At 41.1% G+C, this 17,287-nt stretch overlaps 1 protein-coding gene across 1 annotated transcript in view; it reads right to left on the reverse strand.

Moving 5' to 3' along the window:
• Positions 1 to 562: 562 nt before the first annotated feature.
• Positions 563 to 17,287, reverse strand: part of LOC148151964 (uncharacterized) — a 107,182-nt gene continuing 90,457 nt past the window's right edge. Inside the window, exon 2 of the mRNA XM_087994001.1 lies at positions 563 to 702. Coding sequence (XP_087850127.1) covers positions 563 to 702 — 140 coding nt within the window. The remainder of the gene's footprint in view (positions 703 to 17,287) is intronic.

The raw sequence follows: 17,287 nt of genomic DNA on the forward strand, positions 1-17,287 counted from the left end.
GTAGAGGAAACATCCATGGCAATACAAAAAAACCAGAAGAACTGCAGATGCTGAAACTCTGAAACGAAAGAATAAAGTTGGTGAAAAATCTAAGCAGGTCTGGCAGCATCCGTGGAGAGAAATTAGAGTTAATTTTTCGGGTCCACTGACTCTTCTTCAGAACTAGTGTTACCCTCACTGATCCTCCTTGTTACTTCCTCAAATAATTCAATCTTCCCTTAACGAAGCCATGCTGACTATCACTGACCAGCCCATGCCTTTCTAAGTGATAGTTTACTCGATCTCTCAGTATTGATTCTAACAATTTACCCACCGCCATAGTAAGACTAATTGGCCTGTAATTGATTGGCATTTTCTTTGTAACCTTTTTAAGCAATGGAACCACATTTGCATTCCTCCAGTTCTTACCTGTGTCTAGTGACGATTGGAAAATAATCCTCAGAGCATCTATTAGGTCCTCCCTGACCTCCTTCAACACTATAAGTTAAAACTCACACAACACCAGGTTATAGTCCAACAGGTTTAATTGGAAGCACACTAGCTTTCGGAGCGACGCTCCTCTCTAGGGAGCATCCAGCAGGCCTGGTGATTTATCCATCTTCAAGGATTCCAACTCCTCTAACACTTGCTCACTCAAGGTGATTATTTTCTCTAATATTTCACACTGCTCCTTTTGGATTACTATATCAACTTCATCCCTTTCTTTTGTGAATATGGAGAATAAAAATTGATTTAAAATTCTTCCCATACCCTCTGCTTCTCCACATAAGTTCCCCTCTTCATCTCTGGTAGGTCCCACTTTTGCCTTAACTATCCTTTTGCCCTTTATATACTTGTGAAACATCTTTGAATTTTCCTTTATCTTGCTTGCAAATATTTTTCAAAAAAGTCCTCCATTTTATTTCCTTATTTCTTTTTTTAAAATTTGATCCCTGTACTTTCTCTACTCTTCTAGGCTATTGCAGCATTGAGTTTTTTGTGACTATCATCAGCTTCCTTTTTCTGTTTAGTTTTCCTCTGTATTTTTCTAGACAATTATACGGGTCTTTAGTTGTCAGCATCCTTCTTATTTTTGGAGGGACCTGTCTGCTTTGTGCACTAAGGGTCTCACTTTTTAGTGTGTCCCACTGGGTTACACAAACTTACCCTTTAGCAGTCTTGTCCAGTCCACTTCAGCCAGATCTCTTCTCAGGTTTGTAAATTCACCTTCCCAGAGTTTTAAACTTTTACTCTATCCTTTCCATAACATTATTAAATCTAACTGAGCTGTAGTCACTATCCTGTGATATGATTGCCCACTGTCACTTCATTCACTTGCCCATCATTGTTTCCCAAAACTAAATCCAGAATTGCATTACTTCTCATTGAGCTTGTCATGTATTGTTTAAAGATGTTTCCTGGACAGAGACCTTGAATTTTTCATCATCAATGCCCCTTATATTGTTTAAAACTCTGTCTTCTACTATTATTGCCCTCTTTTCCTACAGGCAGAAATTTACATCCTTGCATCTCATGCTCACTAGTTAGGTATCTATAGTGTGACCCTGGTCGTGAGACTGTCCCTTTTTTATTCCTAAACTCCACCTGTAAAAGCCTCATTTGTTAACTCCATTAGTATATCATATCTTACCACAAGATAATTGATTTTTTAACCAGGATGAGGACATTGCTAGCTGGCTAAGCTAACATTTATTGCCCACCCATAATGGCCCGGACGGCAGTTAAGAATCAATGACGTGTTGTGGGTCTGCAGTCACTTGTAGGCCAGACCAGGTAAGGATGGCAATTTCCTTCCCTAAAGTGAACCAGATGAGTTTTCCTGACAGTCATCAACGGATTTGTCAACAGCATTCGACTCTTAATTTCACATTTTTATTCAATTCAAGTTACTCCATCTGCAGTGCGAGATTTGACACCGAGCCACCAGAACAATAAAATTATTTTAAAATTCTCATCCTTATTTAAAATTTATCGATGACTGGCCCCTCTTTCTTTCTGTAATCTCCTTCATTCCTAAAACCTTTGAAGTATTTTCACTGTTCTAATTCCAGTCCCTTCAGGATCCCTGATTTTAATCATTCCAGCATTGTTGACCATGCCATCAGCTGCTTTAGAATATTTTCCCTCAAATTCTCTTCCTCTCTAGCTCCCTGTCCACATTCCTTAAAATAAATTATTTGACCAAAATGTTGATCAATTGATATGTGGCTCAGTATCATAACACCTTTGTGAAGCACTTTGAAATTCTTTATTACATCAAATGTGTCATGTAAACACAAATTGTGAAGGTGTTTATCTATAATTCTAAAGTTAACATGCTGTTAAGATCTGGACGGACACCTCAGCACCACACTCTACCGCAAACCCACAGACAACCTCACAATGCTACACTTCTCCAGCTTCCACCCAAATCATATTAAAACAGCCATTCCCTATGGACAAGCCCTACGCATACACCGGATCTGCTCAGATGAGGAGGAACGTGACGGACACCTGGAAGTACTCAAGGATGCCCTCACAAGAACGGGGGACGATGCTCAACTCATCGACCGTCAGTTCCGACGGGCCACAGCAAGGAACCGTAATGAGCTCCTCAGGAGATAGACACATGCTGCAACTGACAGGGTACCCTTCGTTGTTCAGTACTTCCCAGGGGCTGAAAGATTACACCATGTTTTTCATGACCTGCAACACATTATCAATGAGGATGAGCATCGCACCAAGACCTTCCCCACACCTCCACTACTTGCCTTTAAACAACCGCCAAACCACAAACAGATTCGTAACTCATTGTTCGTAGCAAACTGCCCGGCTCTCAGGACAACTCCATACAACCCTGTCACAGGGGACGCTGCAAGACGTGTCAGATTGTGGACATAGATACCACTATTACGTGTTGGAACACCTCCCACCTTGTACATGGCAGGTACTCATGTGACTCAGCCAACGTTGTCTATCTTATACGTTGCAGGCAGAGATGCCCAGAGGCATGGTCCATTGGGGAAACCGAGCAAAGGCTACGACAACGGATGAATGGGCACCGCACAACAATCAACAGACAGGAGGTTTCCCTCCCAGTTGGGGAACACTTCAGTGGTCCAGGACATTCAGCCTCGGACCTTCGGGTGACCATCCTCCAAGGTGGACTTCAGGACAGGCAGCAGAGGAAAGTGGCCAAGCAGAGGCTGATAGCTAAGTTTGGTACCCATAGGGAGGGCCTCAACTGGGACCTTGGGTTCATGTCACATTACAGGTTATCACCATTGCACTACACACACACACAGATATTCCTACAGACACACACTCTCACATACACACAGACACAGGTACACACAGATGCACACACAGACACCCACACACACCCTTATAGACACACACACTCCCACATTCTCACATGCACCCCCTCACAGACTTAAGACACTCTGCACTCACTAAACACACATACACACACACTTTCTCACACTCACAAACCCCAACCCAGACAGACACACACAGACAGACAAAGACCCACATGCACACATATATTTTGTGGGGTGAATTTGTACTTGCAGAGTTACATTGCACTTTGTTCAAAAACTGCATACATTCATGTAGAACTCTGAGCTCAAAAACTGCATGAATTTATGTAAAACTCTGTTATCTCACTTTTTAGATTAGAATCAATCTAAACATCATGGCATAGACAGAGAACACAGGGGACTAACACCTTCAACATATTGTCTAGCTATCACCATTGTTAACAGTTAACCCAAGAATGCAACTTTTAAAAAAAGGTTTTGTGAATTACACATGAAAGAAGTGAAACTATCACTGTATTCTAACAGATGAAAGGCTTAACAGACAATCAATTTTTCAATGTATAATTTCAGTTACATCACACTGCAAATTTTTGCTATAAATTCTGTGTTACGATCGAGCCCTCCACTATCACCTGATGAAGGAGCGTCGCTCCGAAAGCTAGTGTGCTTCCAATTAAACCTGTTGGACTACAACCTAGTGTTGTGTGATTTTTAAGTTTGCATCATGTTATCATTAACAATTTGGGAAACGCACAAGATTGAAATGCTCTGCTTTCCTTGCTGTGGCTGCATCACAAGCTTTGCCTTATTTCTCATATCAGAATTGCACACTATACATGTACAGTGTCCCTACTCTAATGTTCCTTAACCAATTTCTGTACTTTATCAATGTAAACTTTCCACTTGAAACCAGCAGAAGCATTTAATGCTTCAGAGACAATGGGGAATGGAGAAGAAAGAACTGTATTGTTCACTGTGGGAACACTCAGAAGTGGAATCATGCACCATTGGAAATCTGATAAATTATTTCCCATTTTGCCTTTTCATACCTCATTTCCTTCCTTTCACAACTGAATAAACCTAAAACCCAGGCCCAGTTTTCAAACAGTCATTCACTTCAGTGCAACAGAATCCACACAGCTTTATTACAGCTATTGATATATTGAGACTGAGGATTTCCTTTCCTATTAACAAATTGCCCAATTTCTTGGTCCATTATGCTGCAATGCTTCACATTTGCAGTAATTTGTGAACTAGGCATTAGATTCCAATATTGGCTTAAGGTTAATTTAAAAATATACATCTTCTAGATTTCTATGTCACTGTCATTGTTAAAACCCTATCATTTTTGAAACACCTAAAGCTCTTCCATCAGCATCAACTTGTATTTATTTAACTAGGCAAAAGTGAGGACTGCAAATGCTGGAAACCAGAGTTTAGATCAGAGTGGTGCTGGAAAAGCACAGCAGGTCAGGCAGCATCCAAGCAGCAGGAAAATTGACGTTTTAGGCAAAAGCCCTTCATTAGGATTAGAAGCCTCCAGGGTGGAGAGATAAATGGGGGGATGGCGGGGGTGGGGGCGCACGGGGGTGGGGTGGGCTGGGGAGAAGGTAGCAAAGAGTACAATAGATGAAAGGGGGTGGGGATAGAGGTGATAGGTCAGAGGGGAGGGTGGAGCGGATGGTTGGGAAGGGAGATTGGCAGGTAGGATAGATCATGAGGACAGTGCTGAGTTGGAAGGTTGGAACTGAGGTAAGGTGGGTGGAGGGGAAATTAGGAAACTGGTGAAGTTCACATTGATGCCCGGGGTAGAAGTGTTCCGAGGCGGAAGATGAAGCGTTCTTCCTCCAGCCGTCAGGTGTTGAGGGAGCAATGATGGAGGAGGCCCAGGACCTGCATGTCCTCGGCAGAGTGGGAGCAGGAGTTGAAATGTTGGGCCACGGGGCGGTGGGGTTGATTGGTGTGGGTGTCCCGGAGATGTTCCCTGAAGTGCTCTGCGAGGAGGCGTCCAGTCTCCCCAGTGTAGAGGAGACCGCATCAGGAGCAACGGATACAATAAATGACATTGGTGGATGTGCAGGTAAAACTTTGATGGATGTGGAAGGCTCCTTTGGGGCCTTGGATGGTGGTGAGGGAGGAGGTTTTGCAATTCCTGCTTTGGCAGAGGAGGGTGCCAGGACAGGAGGGTGGTTTGTTGGGGGGCGTGGACCTGACCAGGTAGTCACAGAGGGAATGGTCTTTGTGAAAAGTGGAAAAGGATGGGGAGGGAAATGTATCTCTGGTAGTGGAGTCGGTTTGGAGGTGGCGAAAATGTCAGCTGATGATATGGTTAAAGCGAAGGGTGGTAGGGTGGAAAGTGAGGACCAGGGGGCTCTGTCTTGTATTTATTTAAGTTGTCACAGCAACAATTTAATTTGCCTATTAAATTGGTATTGCCAAATATGAAATTGGAGTCCCCTATAAAACTGAATGCTTTTAGTATTCCTAATTAGTATTTCTTGTGTAACAAGATACTTCATTTAACTGTTACAGTCACAGCTAGCCTTCTATAAACATAAACAAAACAATTATCAAGCTCCGCAGTGAAGAGTAAAGTTGCCATAGTCTTACCATTGTGCTGCTCTCTCATTAGAGAGAGAGAGAGAGACGATTGGTGGCAGTTTAGCTGAGGGTCACCATGGCACAGTGGTTAGCACTGCTGCCTCACAGCGCCAGAGACCTGGGTTCAATTCCCGCCTCAGGCGACTAACTGTGTGGAGTTTGCACGTTCTCCCCGTGTCTGCGTGGGTTTCCTCCGGGTGCTCCGGTTTCCTCCCACAGTCCAAAGATGTGCAGGGTCAGGTGAATTGGCCATACTAAATTGCCTGTAGTGTTAGGTAAGGGGCAAAATGTAGGGGTAGGGGTGGGTTTTGCTTCGGCGGGTCGGTGTGGACTTGTTGGGCCGAAGGGCCTGTTTCCACACTGTAATCTAATCTAATGACTCAGGTGAGATTGAGAAGGAGAGTCCTTCAGGTAACCTCATTTATGCAGGAATTGAACCCTAACTGTTGGCATTGCTCTGCATCACAAAGGACCAACTAAAGCTTGGGGCAGATACTGCCAAGGCTCTGTGGAGAAAGACCACTGTCTTAGGTCCTCCTGATGAAGTTAAATGGGGGACTGTTCAATTATCAGACTCTCCTGTTGCCTCAAATGCCAGTAAATATAGTCCTTTACAAGTAAGAGATGCCTTTGGTTAGTTTGTTGGATGGAGTCAAACTCCATTGTTTACTTGGTTTCGCCATATTGTACAGAACCGAGCTGTGTTTGTGACTGTGTACGTAAAGATTTTGTTTATAATAAAGCATATTTTGAAATGAAAAAAACCCATCCAGTCAGCTAGCTAACTGATTTCCCAATCAATTATCAATGCGGTATTTTACAAAATAGGATGCTTTGGTCTTACAAGGAATGACTTTGACAGTAAGGCAACCAACTTTCCAATGGAAGTGGGTGAAAGGACAACAGTCATCCTGCCATTAATGAGTAGCTGCCCATGGTCATTGGCCAAGATGATTCAGGCAGGTGATTGGCAAAGCAAGGTATATTAGCAGTTACAGGTAAGAAGTAAGAGAGGGAAGGGATCCAGAGCAATCAACATCTTGGGAGAAGACTAACGGTTTGAGTGACAAACAATGACTGTTACCAGCAAAGACCAACCACAAAGATTTCAAAACATCATTGTAAACACTCCAACACTCCAAACCTTCGGGGTCCATGGCCTCCGCTTCTCCATTCTACAGAACAGCCGTGGGATCAGGAAAACGTTCTCATTTGTAACAGATCACATACTTCTTTGGGCGTTAGTTTGCTCAGTTGGTTGGATGGCTGGTTAGTAACACAGAGAGATGCCAACAGAGTGGGCTCACTTCCTGATACCAGCTGAGGTTATGATAAAGGACTGTCCTTCTCAAATGCTTCCATAACCTGAGGTGCAGTGACCCTCAGGTTAAACCATCACCAGTGTGCTTGTCTCTCTCTCTCTCTCTAATGAGAGAGCAGACCTATAGTGTGGTAAGAGTATGGTGACTTTGCTCTTTATATTTCTTTTCTTTGTCTAATTAAATATATATCAAATTAAACTTGCTTCTGAGCAAGCTCGATAAACTATCTGACAATTGCTTACAAGTGGTCGCAAATTCCCAAAATCTGACAACATTAATAATATTTTTTAGATAATGGCATTGTATTATCAAATTGTTTATGAGATGTCTATCTAAGATAAATTAAAACAGCCAAATACTTTTGGTGACAATATGTCCCTAAGGTAAAACCATTAGTTTAATTATAACAAATAAGCAGGAAAAAACAGTCTGATTAGAATCAAGAGAGAACACAAAAATATATTGAAACAAAAAAAGTAAATTGCCAACTGATTTATAGATTGACTGGGCAATTAATATTTTTAAATGATTCCGAACTTATGGAGACAGCACTGATGTTAACTGTAAGGCCTATAGGGAGTAATGGTTTGGTCTGCTATTGTATGAGAAAATAGGAGATTCATTTGTCTCATGTGTCAGTGATGTTTAAGTACTAAGGTAGCTTAAGGAAGCCTATTATCATTTTATTCCCAATTTTGCTATCATATGGATGGAACACTGGCAGAATGTTGTCCAGATGATGACATAATCTCAGCTGAGTTATTTAAAGTACCAAGGAATTTAGAGTTAAAAGTAAGTGGGGGGTGAATGTGAGAATGAATTCAGGATAGTCTCAGTTTGTAATCTTGGTTTAACAATATTTCCCTTGATGGAGTCAGGAGGAAAATTGTCTTTCTCCAACAAGAGGAAGCAGAAAACTGCAAATTGTGTGCTTTGCACAGTTTCAGGTCTGTTAAGAGCAACGATTGCTTATCTCTTTGTTAAGTAACTGAAGTTGTTAGGATGGTGTAGTGGCACTACTGCCATTTTAACCAGATGAATTCCCTACAGAGTCAGCAAGTGGAAAAAGGAGCTACAGCAAAAAATAAGCTCAAAAAGGTAAATGCTGTTTTAAGTAAACTTGTGAAGATGTGAGGATCAGGATTGCTCCTCAGGGGACATACATGTCTTGGGTGTACTCTACCTGGAGCATAAAGCTCTCTTCATTTCTTTCTTAAAGTGTGGAGAAAAACGTGTTCCTGCCTGTTCATTTGTATCACATGTTCATCATTTCCTGCCAAATTCATGAAGGAGGCTGACTGAGCTTATATGGATGGGTCCCAGGGGTTAAAACAAAAATCAAAATTGCTGGAAAAGCTCAACAGGTCCAGCAGCATCTGTGGAGAGAAATAAGAGTTAACATTTCAGATCAAGTTTCCTCAGAGTTAAAACTTCTGGTGTGTCATATTGTAAAAGGTCCTGTGGTTTTCTGTCTGTTTCAGCTCCAGATTTCATAATTTCTACCTCAAGTTAAAAAATTAGCTATTAAACAATCAGACAATTCAAGTAGGTGCACGGACCTGCTTTCTCATGCTTTCTTGCAATTTTTCAGTGTTCTCCATTTGTCTCCAATAGCACAATTGTCACTAACATTGCATGAGTACTACCTCTGCAGAAATGCCAGGATACATTTCGATCTTGTTTGACAATGTTTTGACTTTTAATGATATACTAATTGGGAAAATATAATGTAGCAAATATCCCATTAATCATCTGCCTCATGTGTTTGTATGCCATTAACTAGTGGTCTTAGATATCTCCTTGGCAGATCCCAAGAAAGACCAAGTGCCAAAGAGGTTCATTTTCACTTTTGTAACTGTTAGTGATCCATGGCCATGATTCTGGAAGAAGCAGGAGATCTCTGTCACACAAAGTCAAAATCGACTCCATTCCATTGTCGTTATGCTTTAATTTTAATTTAATGAGATAATAAATGGGGAATTAAGGAATTAAAATCAGTACATCTGTGAGTTTAAAACATTTATCTTATAATTATATAATGACCCTAGACAGGCTATCAGACTAATTTTGAAAGCATGTTTCTCTGTAAACCACTCAGATCAGTGATTTATGTCTTGTAACATTTCTGACCACATGTAATTAGTAAAAGAAATGATTACTGCACATTTATCCTATAAATTTCACAAGGCTTTTGTTGATCCTAAATCATTATTTTATTTCACTGGACTGTTTGCAGATTTATAATGTGGTGTTGAGGTTTCTAATGCATTTAAAATTAGACCCAACATTTTTGACCAATTTTGAAGCTTTGATTTAGGGAGAAGATATTGATAAGACCCTATGGCTGCAAGTGACAGTTCTTTGATTAAAAAGGGGCCAATAACTCAGAATTAATTTGTCATTAATGAGCTCCCAAAATCTTCTTCTTGATGGTTACATTCTCATGTAATACTCAATTAAAATCAGAGATGTTTGAGTTTCACCTTACTACAATAATAAACTTCACTTTGAAATATTTATAAATATTATATTCCGATTGTTTGTTTCTCTCTCTTTTAGTTGCAGTCAAACTCATTTTGTTCTTTTGGCATTTTTAACTTAAATTCAAATCTCAAACTTGAGCTTTTATTTTCAATTGTCGATTGCCTTTCAGAAGTAGCATTTTCATATAGTACGACAATTTTTATTGTTTCTTTTAGCTTGGACTTCTACTAAGTTGGAAAATATTCAGGCAGGAATTATTGCATCTAAAATTGGCACTCATAGTATGTTTGTCTAAACTTAAACTTTTCTAAATTGTTGCTGGATGCTGGAAGCCTGTGTTACCTCACACACTGCATGGGAGAGGTATGAGTGATTAGCTAATGGGAGAGGTCAGCATCTAACTGTGTATTGTATGGTGGATTTGGTCATGTACTTGCCTAAATTCTTGGCAAAATTCATGGACAAGACTGACCCTTTGCGGAACAGCGTAATAACAGTTTCTACCAGGTCCACTGACCTAGATATAACTGTTACTCATTTTACTGGGGACCAATCCTATAACAGAATGGGTTTCCTCATGTGCTCCAGACAGTCCCTGGTGGCAAACCAGAGTCCATTCACAAGTCGATTTGTACACAAGTGGAAACACAATGTAGGGCATTTTCAAGGAGCAGTTTGTAAATACAGGAAATGTTTATATGTCATGTCTTTAAAGTTAGACTCATGTAAGATCGCATTCATAAGTCGGATATTCGTAAAACAGGAAATCCATTGTAGTGTCGCCAACTGAAAGTCCATGACTGCAGGTCTGGAATATGAGACTTTGCTGCAGTGGGACTACCACATCAGGCTGAAAGACCAGGCTGTGAGTGTCTCAGAGGCCATTTGGAGAAATGGGAGTCTTACATTAAGTCCTTGCCCTCCACTTATTGAAACTGGTGCTACACCCACTTTCCAGCAGACAGTCTCAAGAGTAAGGGAGTGCTTACCCATCCAGAATGTCCAGCAATTTCTGCTATCCATGTTCTTCCTCCCTGGGGGCTGCTTGCCTGCAGTTGCTATTCCTTGCTTCGGGTCATGCCAAGAATCATTCAACTACCAGCCAACCCGATTGATCGACAGCTCTCAGTGGTGGAACCACCTTTACTTGAGAGGAGGATGTTCTACTCTCACCTCATGAAGGACTATATCTTATTACAGCAGAGCAGCTGCATTTGCAGTCATTGTGGGTATGGACCAACTTTCTAAATGGGGAGAGTCAGAGGTTGGTTGGTGAGGAATATGTCCCCCTGTAAAATGTACACCCAACCATTTTTTAAACATCTGTGGAGATCCTTCTGAATAATGAAATACTTTCTCAGATTCATTTCCTGAAAAGCTTTCCAATAATGCTTCACCTTGCCAAGAACCTGTCTTTTTATCTTGGGAATGTACAAAGCATCCTTGGCCATCAGCATAAATTGAAGTTAATGCTAGGGTCAGACCAATTAGAATAAATACAATAAGCTTGAAGGATCTCTCTAATTGGGAGCTCAGCTGCTCCAGGACGGAAAATATCAACTCCTGCAGGATTTAAAGGTTACAAGGGAAGAACACCACATCCACTTTTACTGTGAGAAACCAAATCACTGTTGTCTAAATGCTGGCAAGGTCTAGGACAGCTGTTGAAGTGCTGTTACAAAAGTAAGATGCAGAGGTCTATTTTAGAATGGACATATAGAAGATTCTACAGAAAACGTTTGAGCTGTTAGATAAATAGTGTGTGTAGTCAGTGCCAATACAAGCATCCCTGAGGCTGCCATTCCGATGCTGAGAATCCAGCCATTCCAACATCCTGTCCATGTTCTCCTGAAGCATATTACTATTGTCCTTATTTCTAAATTGTGTTTCATCTTCAGATTTTAAAATTGTTCTCTTTAATCTCTAAGGTCCAAGTCATTAATATATTTCAAACACATGGTCCTAGCAATGAGCCTTGGGAGAATCTATGATAATCCACCCTCTAGTCCAAAAAAATTGATCATAACTCTGTTTTATGTCATTTAGCCAATTTTGTACCCAGAATGCTTTTGTCCATTTTATCCCATGAACTTCAAATTGCGGACAAGCAAAATACTTAACACAAACTGAACATTAACATCAAATGGGATTTTCACTCACCAATTCTATGTTGCTCTCCTTGAGCAGTCTATGCTTGGACATATGATGTTAATATGTTGCCTGAATTATTGTTTCTATATGCTTCTCACTATCTATATTAAACTGACTTATCTATAATTGTCAGGTTTATTGTTTCATTTATTGAACCGATATAGCATTTGCAATTGTCAAAGCTTGGGTACCATTATTGTATGTAAGCAAGGTTGAATAATTACAGACAACATTTTTATAATTTCCACTGTTACTACGCTCAGCAATCTAGAACGCATCTGGACTATCTAGACCAGGCAACTTAAGTACTATAAACTATGTCAGCCTTCCAAGGAATTCCGCTTTATCTGTTTTTTATCTTATCCAGTGTCCCTATAACCTCCTTATTTATAATAGGTTTGTCAAACTTCTCTTCAGAGAGTCATAGAAGTTGTTGTGGTTCTGTTCGCCGAGCTGGGAATTTGTGTTGCAGACGTTTCGTCCCCTGTCAGGGTGACATCCTCAGTGCTTGGGAGCCTCCTGTATTATACCACTATATACCCTGAGGAAACATCACAGAAGCGCTTCACAGGAGGCTCCCAAGCACTGAGGATGTCACCTAGACAGGGGACGAAACGTCTACAACACAAATTCCCAGCTCGGCGAACAGAACCACAACAAAGAGCACCCGAGCTACAAATCTTCTCACAAACTTTGAAGTCATAGAAGTCTATAGAACAGAACAAGGCCATTTGACCCAACAAGTGTTCAGGGATAGACAGGACTGGCAGCTTAAATGTTTCAGGATACAAATGCTACAGGAAGGACAGAAAGGGAGGCAAGAGAGGAGGGGAGTGGTATTTTTGATAAGGGATAGCATTGCAGCTGTACTGAGGGAAGATATTCCTGGAAATACATCGAGGGAAGTTATTTGGGTTGAACTGAAAAATAAGAAAGGGATGATCACCTTATTGGGATTATATTATAGACACCCTAATAGTCAGAGGGAAATTGAGAAACAAACTTGTAAGGAGATCTCAGTTATCTGTAAGAATAATAGGGTGGTTATGGTCAGGGATTTTAACTTTCTAAACAGACTGAGACTGCCAAAGTGTTAAGGGTTTAGATGAAGAGAAATTTGTTAAGTGTGTACAAGAAAATTTTCCGATTCAATGTGTGGATGTGGATGTAGCGAAGATGCAAAACTTGCCCTACTCTTGGGAAATAAGGCAGGGCAGGTGACTGAAGTGTCAATGGGGGAGCACTTTGGGGCCAGCAACCATAATTCTATTTGTTTTAAAATAGTGATGGAAAAGGATAGACCAGATCTAAAAGTTGAAGTTTTAAATTGGAGGAAGGACAATTTTGACGGCATTAGGCAAGAACTTTCAAGAGCTGATTGGAGGCAGATGCTCGCAGGTAAAGGGACGGCTGGAAAATGGGAAGCCTTCAGAAATGAGATAATGAGAGTCCAGAGACAGTGCATTCATGTTAGGGTGAAAGGAAAGGCTGGTATGTGTAGGGAATGCTGGATGATTAGAGAAATTGAGGGTTTGGTTAAGAAAAAGGAGGAGGCATATCTCAGGTATAGACAAAATAGAAAGTGTGACTCCTTAGAAGAGTATAAAGGCAATTGGAGTATACTTAAGAGGGAAATCAGGAGGGTAAAAGGGGACATGAGATAGCTTTGGCAAATGGGTTAAGGTAAATCCAAAGGATTTTTACAAGTACATTAAGGACAAAAGGGTAACTAGGGAGAGAATAGGGCCCCTCAAAGATCAGCAAGGCAACTTTTGTGTGGAGCTGCAAGAGATGGAGGAGATACGAAATGAGTATTTTGCATCAATATTTACTGTGGAAAAGGACATGAAAGATATAGAATGTGGGGAAAAATGTCCATATTACAGAGGAGGAAGTGTTGGATGTCTAAAAATACATAAACGTGGATAAGTCCCTAGGACCTGATCAGGTGTATCCTAGAACTCTGTGGGAAGCTAGGGAAATGATTGCTGGGCCTCTTGCTGAGAAATTTGTATCATCGATAGTCACAGGTGAGGTGCCGGAAGACTGGAGGTTGGCTAACATGGTGCCACTGTTTAAGAAGGGTAGTAGGGAGAAGCCAGGGAACAATAGACCAGTGAGCCTGACCTCGGTGGTGGGCAAGTTGTTGGAGGGAATCCTAAGGGACAGAATGTATATGTATTTGGAAAGGCAAGGACTGATTAGGGATAGTCAACATAGCTTTGTACATGGGAAATCATGTCTCACAAACTTGATTGAGTATTTTGAAGAAGTAACAAAGAGGATTGAGAGGGCACAGCAGTGGACTTGATCTATGTGTACTTCAGTAAGGCGTTCAACAAGGTTCCCCATGGGAGACTGATTAGCAAGTTTAGATCTCATGGAATACAGGGAGAACTAGCTATTTGGATACAGAACTGACTCAACGGTAGAAGACAGAGGGTGGTGGAGGATTGTTTTTCAGACTGGAGGCCTGTGACCAGTGGAGTCCCACAAGAATCGGTGCTGGGTCCACTACTTTTCGTCATTTATATAAATGATTTTGACATATGCATAAGAAGTATAGTTAGTAAGTTTGCAGATGACACCAAAATTGGAGGTGTAGTGGATAGCGAGGAAGGTTACCTCAGATTACAACAGAATCTTGACCAGATGGGCCAATGGGCTGAGAAGTGTCAGATGGAGTTTCATTTAGATAAATGTGAGGTGCTGCATTTTGGGAAAGCAAATCTTAGTAGGACTTATATCCTAAATGGTAAGATCGTGGGGAATGCTGCTAAACAAAGAGACCTTGAAGTTCAGGTTCATAGCTCCTTGAAAGTGGAGTTGCAAATATATAGGATAGTGAAGAAGGTGTTTGGTATGTTTTCCTTTATTGGTCAGAGTATTGAGTACAGGAGTTGGGAGGTCATGTTACGTCAGTACAGGACATTGGTTAGGCCACTTTTGGAATATTGCGTGTAATTCTGGTCCCCTTTGTATCAGAAAGATGTTGTGAAACTTGAACGGGTTCAGAAAAGATGTACAAGGATGTACCAGGGTTGGAGGATTTGAGCTATAAGGAGAGGTTGAATAGGCTAGGGCTGTTTTCCCTAGAGCGTTAGAGGCTGAGGGGTGACCTAATAGAGGTTTATAAAATCATGAGAGACATGGATAGGATAAATAGTTAAAGGCTCTTCCCTGGGGTGGGGATGTCCAGAACTAGAGGGCATAGCTATAGGGTGAGAAGGGAAAGCTATAAAAGAGACCTAAGGGGCAACCTTTTCACGCAGAGGGTGGTGCATGTATGAAATGAGTTGCGAGAGGAAGTGGTACAATTGCAACATTTAAAAGGCATCTGGATGAGTAGATAAAGAGGAAAGGTTTTGAGGGCTATGGGCCGGGTGCTGGCAGGTGGGACTAGATTGGGTTTTGATATTTGGTCAGCATAGACGAGTTGGATCGAAGGGTCTGTTTCCGTGCTGTACACCTCTATGAGTCCCTGTGACAAATAGTTAGCTACCTAACTATTCTAATCCCATTTTCAACAATTGGCCAATAGCCTTTATGCTTTGGCATCTGAAGTGCACATCTGAATACTTCTTAAAAGTTATGAGGGGTTCTGCCTCTATCACCCTTATGGTGAGTTTCAGGTTCCCATCACCTCTGGGTGAAAATATTTCTCCTCACACCCCCTCAAAACAGCCCTTCCTTTACCTTGAATTTATGCCCCTGATCATTGATCCCTCCTCCAAGGGAAGAATTCCCTTCCTGTCTACCCCGTCTATGCCCGTCATAATTTCATGTGTCTAAATCATGTCCCCCTCAGTCTTCTCTGCTCTGAGGAAAACAGCCCAGTCTGTCCAATCTCTCTTCATAACTAAAACTCTCCAGCTCAGGCAACACCCTGATAAATCTCCTCTGCACCCTCTCCAGTGCTATCATATCCCACCTATAATGTGGATTCCAGTACTGCACAAAGAGCTCCAACTGTGACCTAACCAACATTTTATACAGTTTCAATATAATTTCCCTGCTCTTAAACTCTATGCCTCAGCTAATAAAGGCAAGTATCCCATATGTATTCTTCACCACAGTATCCATATGAAGGAACTGGTGGACATGGACTCCAAGGTGCCTTTGATCCTCAGGGCCTACTATTCATCCCTTGTCTTTTTTGTCCTGCCCAAGTGCATTACCTCATACTTATCCTCATTGAATTCTATTTGCCACTAATCAGCCTACCCGACCGGCCCATCCATATCCTCCTATAATCAAAGGCTATCATCCCCATTACTGACCACCCTGCCAATTTTTGCATCACCTAAGAAGTTACTGATCAACCCTCCCATATTCAAGGCTAAATTCATAATAAACACTTCTTCACTGATTTATTGCTTGCCTTAGTTGCCCTTTGAGAAGGTAATGGTGAGGTGCCTCCTTGAACTGTTTCAGTCCATGTGCTGCAGTATGCTGTTAGTTAGGGAATAGCAGGATTTCATTCAAGCGGCACTGAAGGAATGGTGATATATTACAAATAGTGAGTGGCTTGGAGGGAATTGTGCATTTAATGCCTTGGTGGTGCCTTCTGTCTCTACCAATATTTCCCCACTTTGGTCCCTAATTGTGCACACTGTTCCACTGACAATTCTTTTATTGATAATGTGCATATGGAAAGTCTTTAGATTGTCTTTTATGGTACTCATATTTTAATGAGGACAATTTATGATGTTGCATGATATCATGATATGTCTTCTTTCCTGCATCATGCTGCTGGCCAATTTTTTGTGATCCGGAGAACTCTAGTTTTGGTTGTACTCCCTTTGCCCCTTGTGGGAACGTGGCAAGAGCCATCCTCTCCTTAACGGTACCCATTTTGCTTTCCAGCACTTGACTCTTATAAACCCTGCAAGATCACTTTCTAATTCACAAAAATGATCTTGTTCCAGTTGTATATTTTTATTCTTGACCGCTTCTTGCCTTTTCCATCACTTCTTTAATCCAGTTCTATGATGACTTTTTCCAAGATAGAAAACCGTGACATTTTCCAATTGACCTTTTTCATTCCTCAGGACCAGATTTAGAAATGCTTCATCATACCTTTTTTGAAATTAAACACACTGATTGAAGAATTCTCCAAAGCACACTTCAGAAATTTTCCTCTTCTCTACATTTAGCACAATTACTTCTCCATTCAATATGGTAATGTCTCCTATTGCACTGCTCAATAATTGCAAACTTTCCTTCCCTGTATTTCAGTGCAAGTAAAAATATTTCCTTTACTGTTTCTTCCAAACCAAATCAATTCTTTGACTCCTCAAGGACAATTTGTTTTACTTAACACTCTATTTTCCTTAATCTGCTACCTTAACAAACCTGTGCTTCAAACCTAGCATAGATTGGATTTTCTTTCTATTTTTTGAACAACTTCTGTTGATCAGTTGCTGTATT

The sequence above is a fragment of the Chiloscyllium plagiosum genome, unplaced genomic scaffold (genome assembly GCF_037043375.1).
Source record: "Chiloscyllium plagiosum isolate Xiang-an unplaced genomic scaffold, Cpla_swu_hap1 HiC_scaffold_2, whole genome shotgun sequence".
Classification (NCBI taxonomy): domain Eukaryota; kingdom Metazoa; phylum Chordata; class Chondrichthyes; order Orectolobiformes; family Hemiscylliidae; genus Chiloscyllium; species Chiloscyllium plagiosum.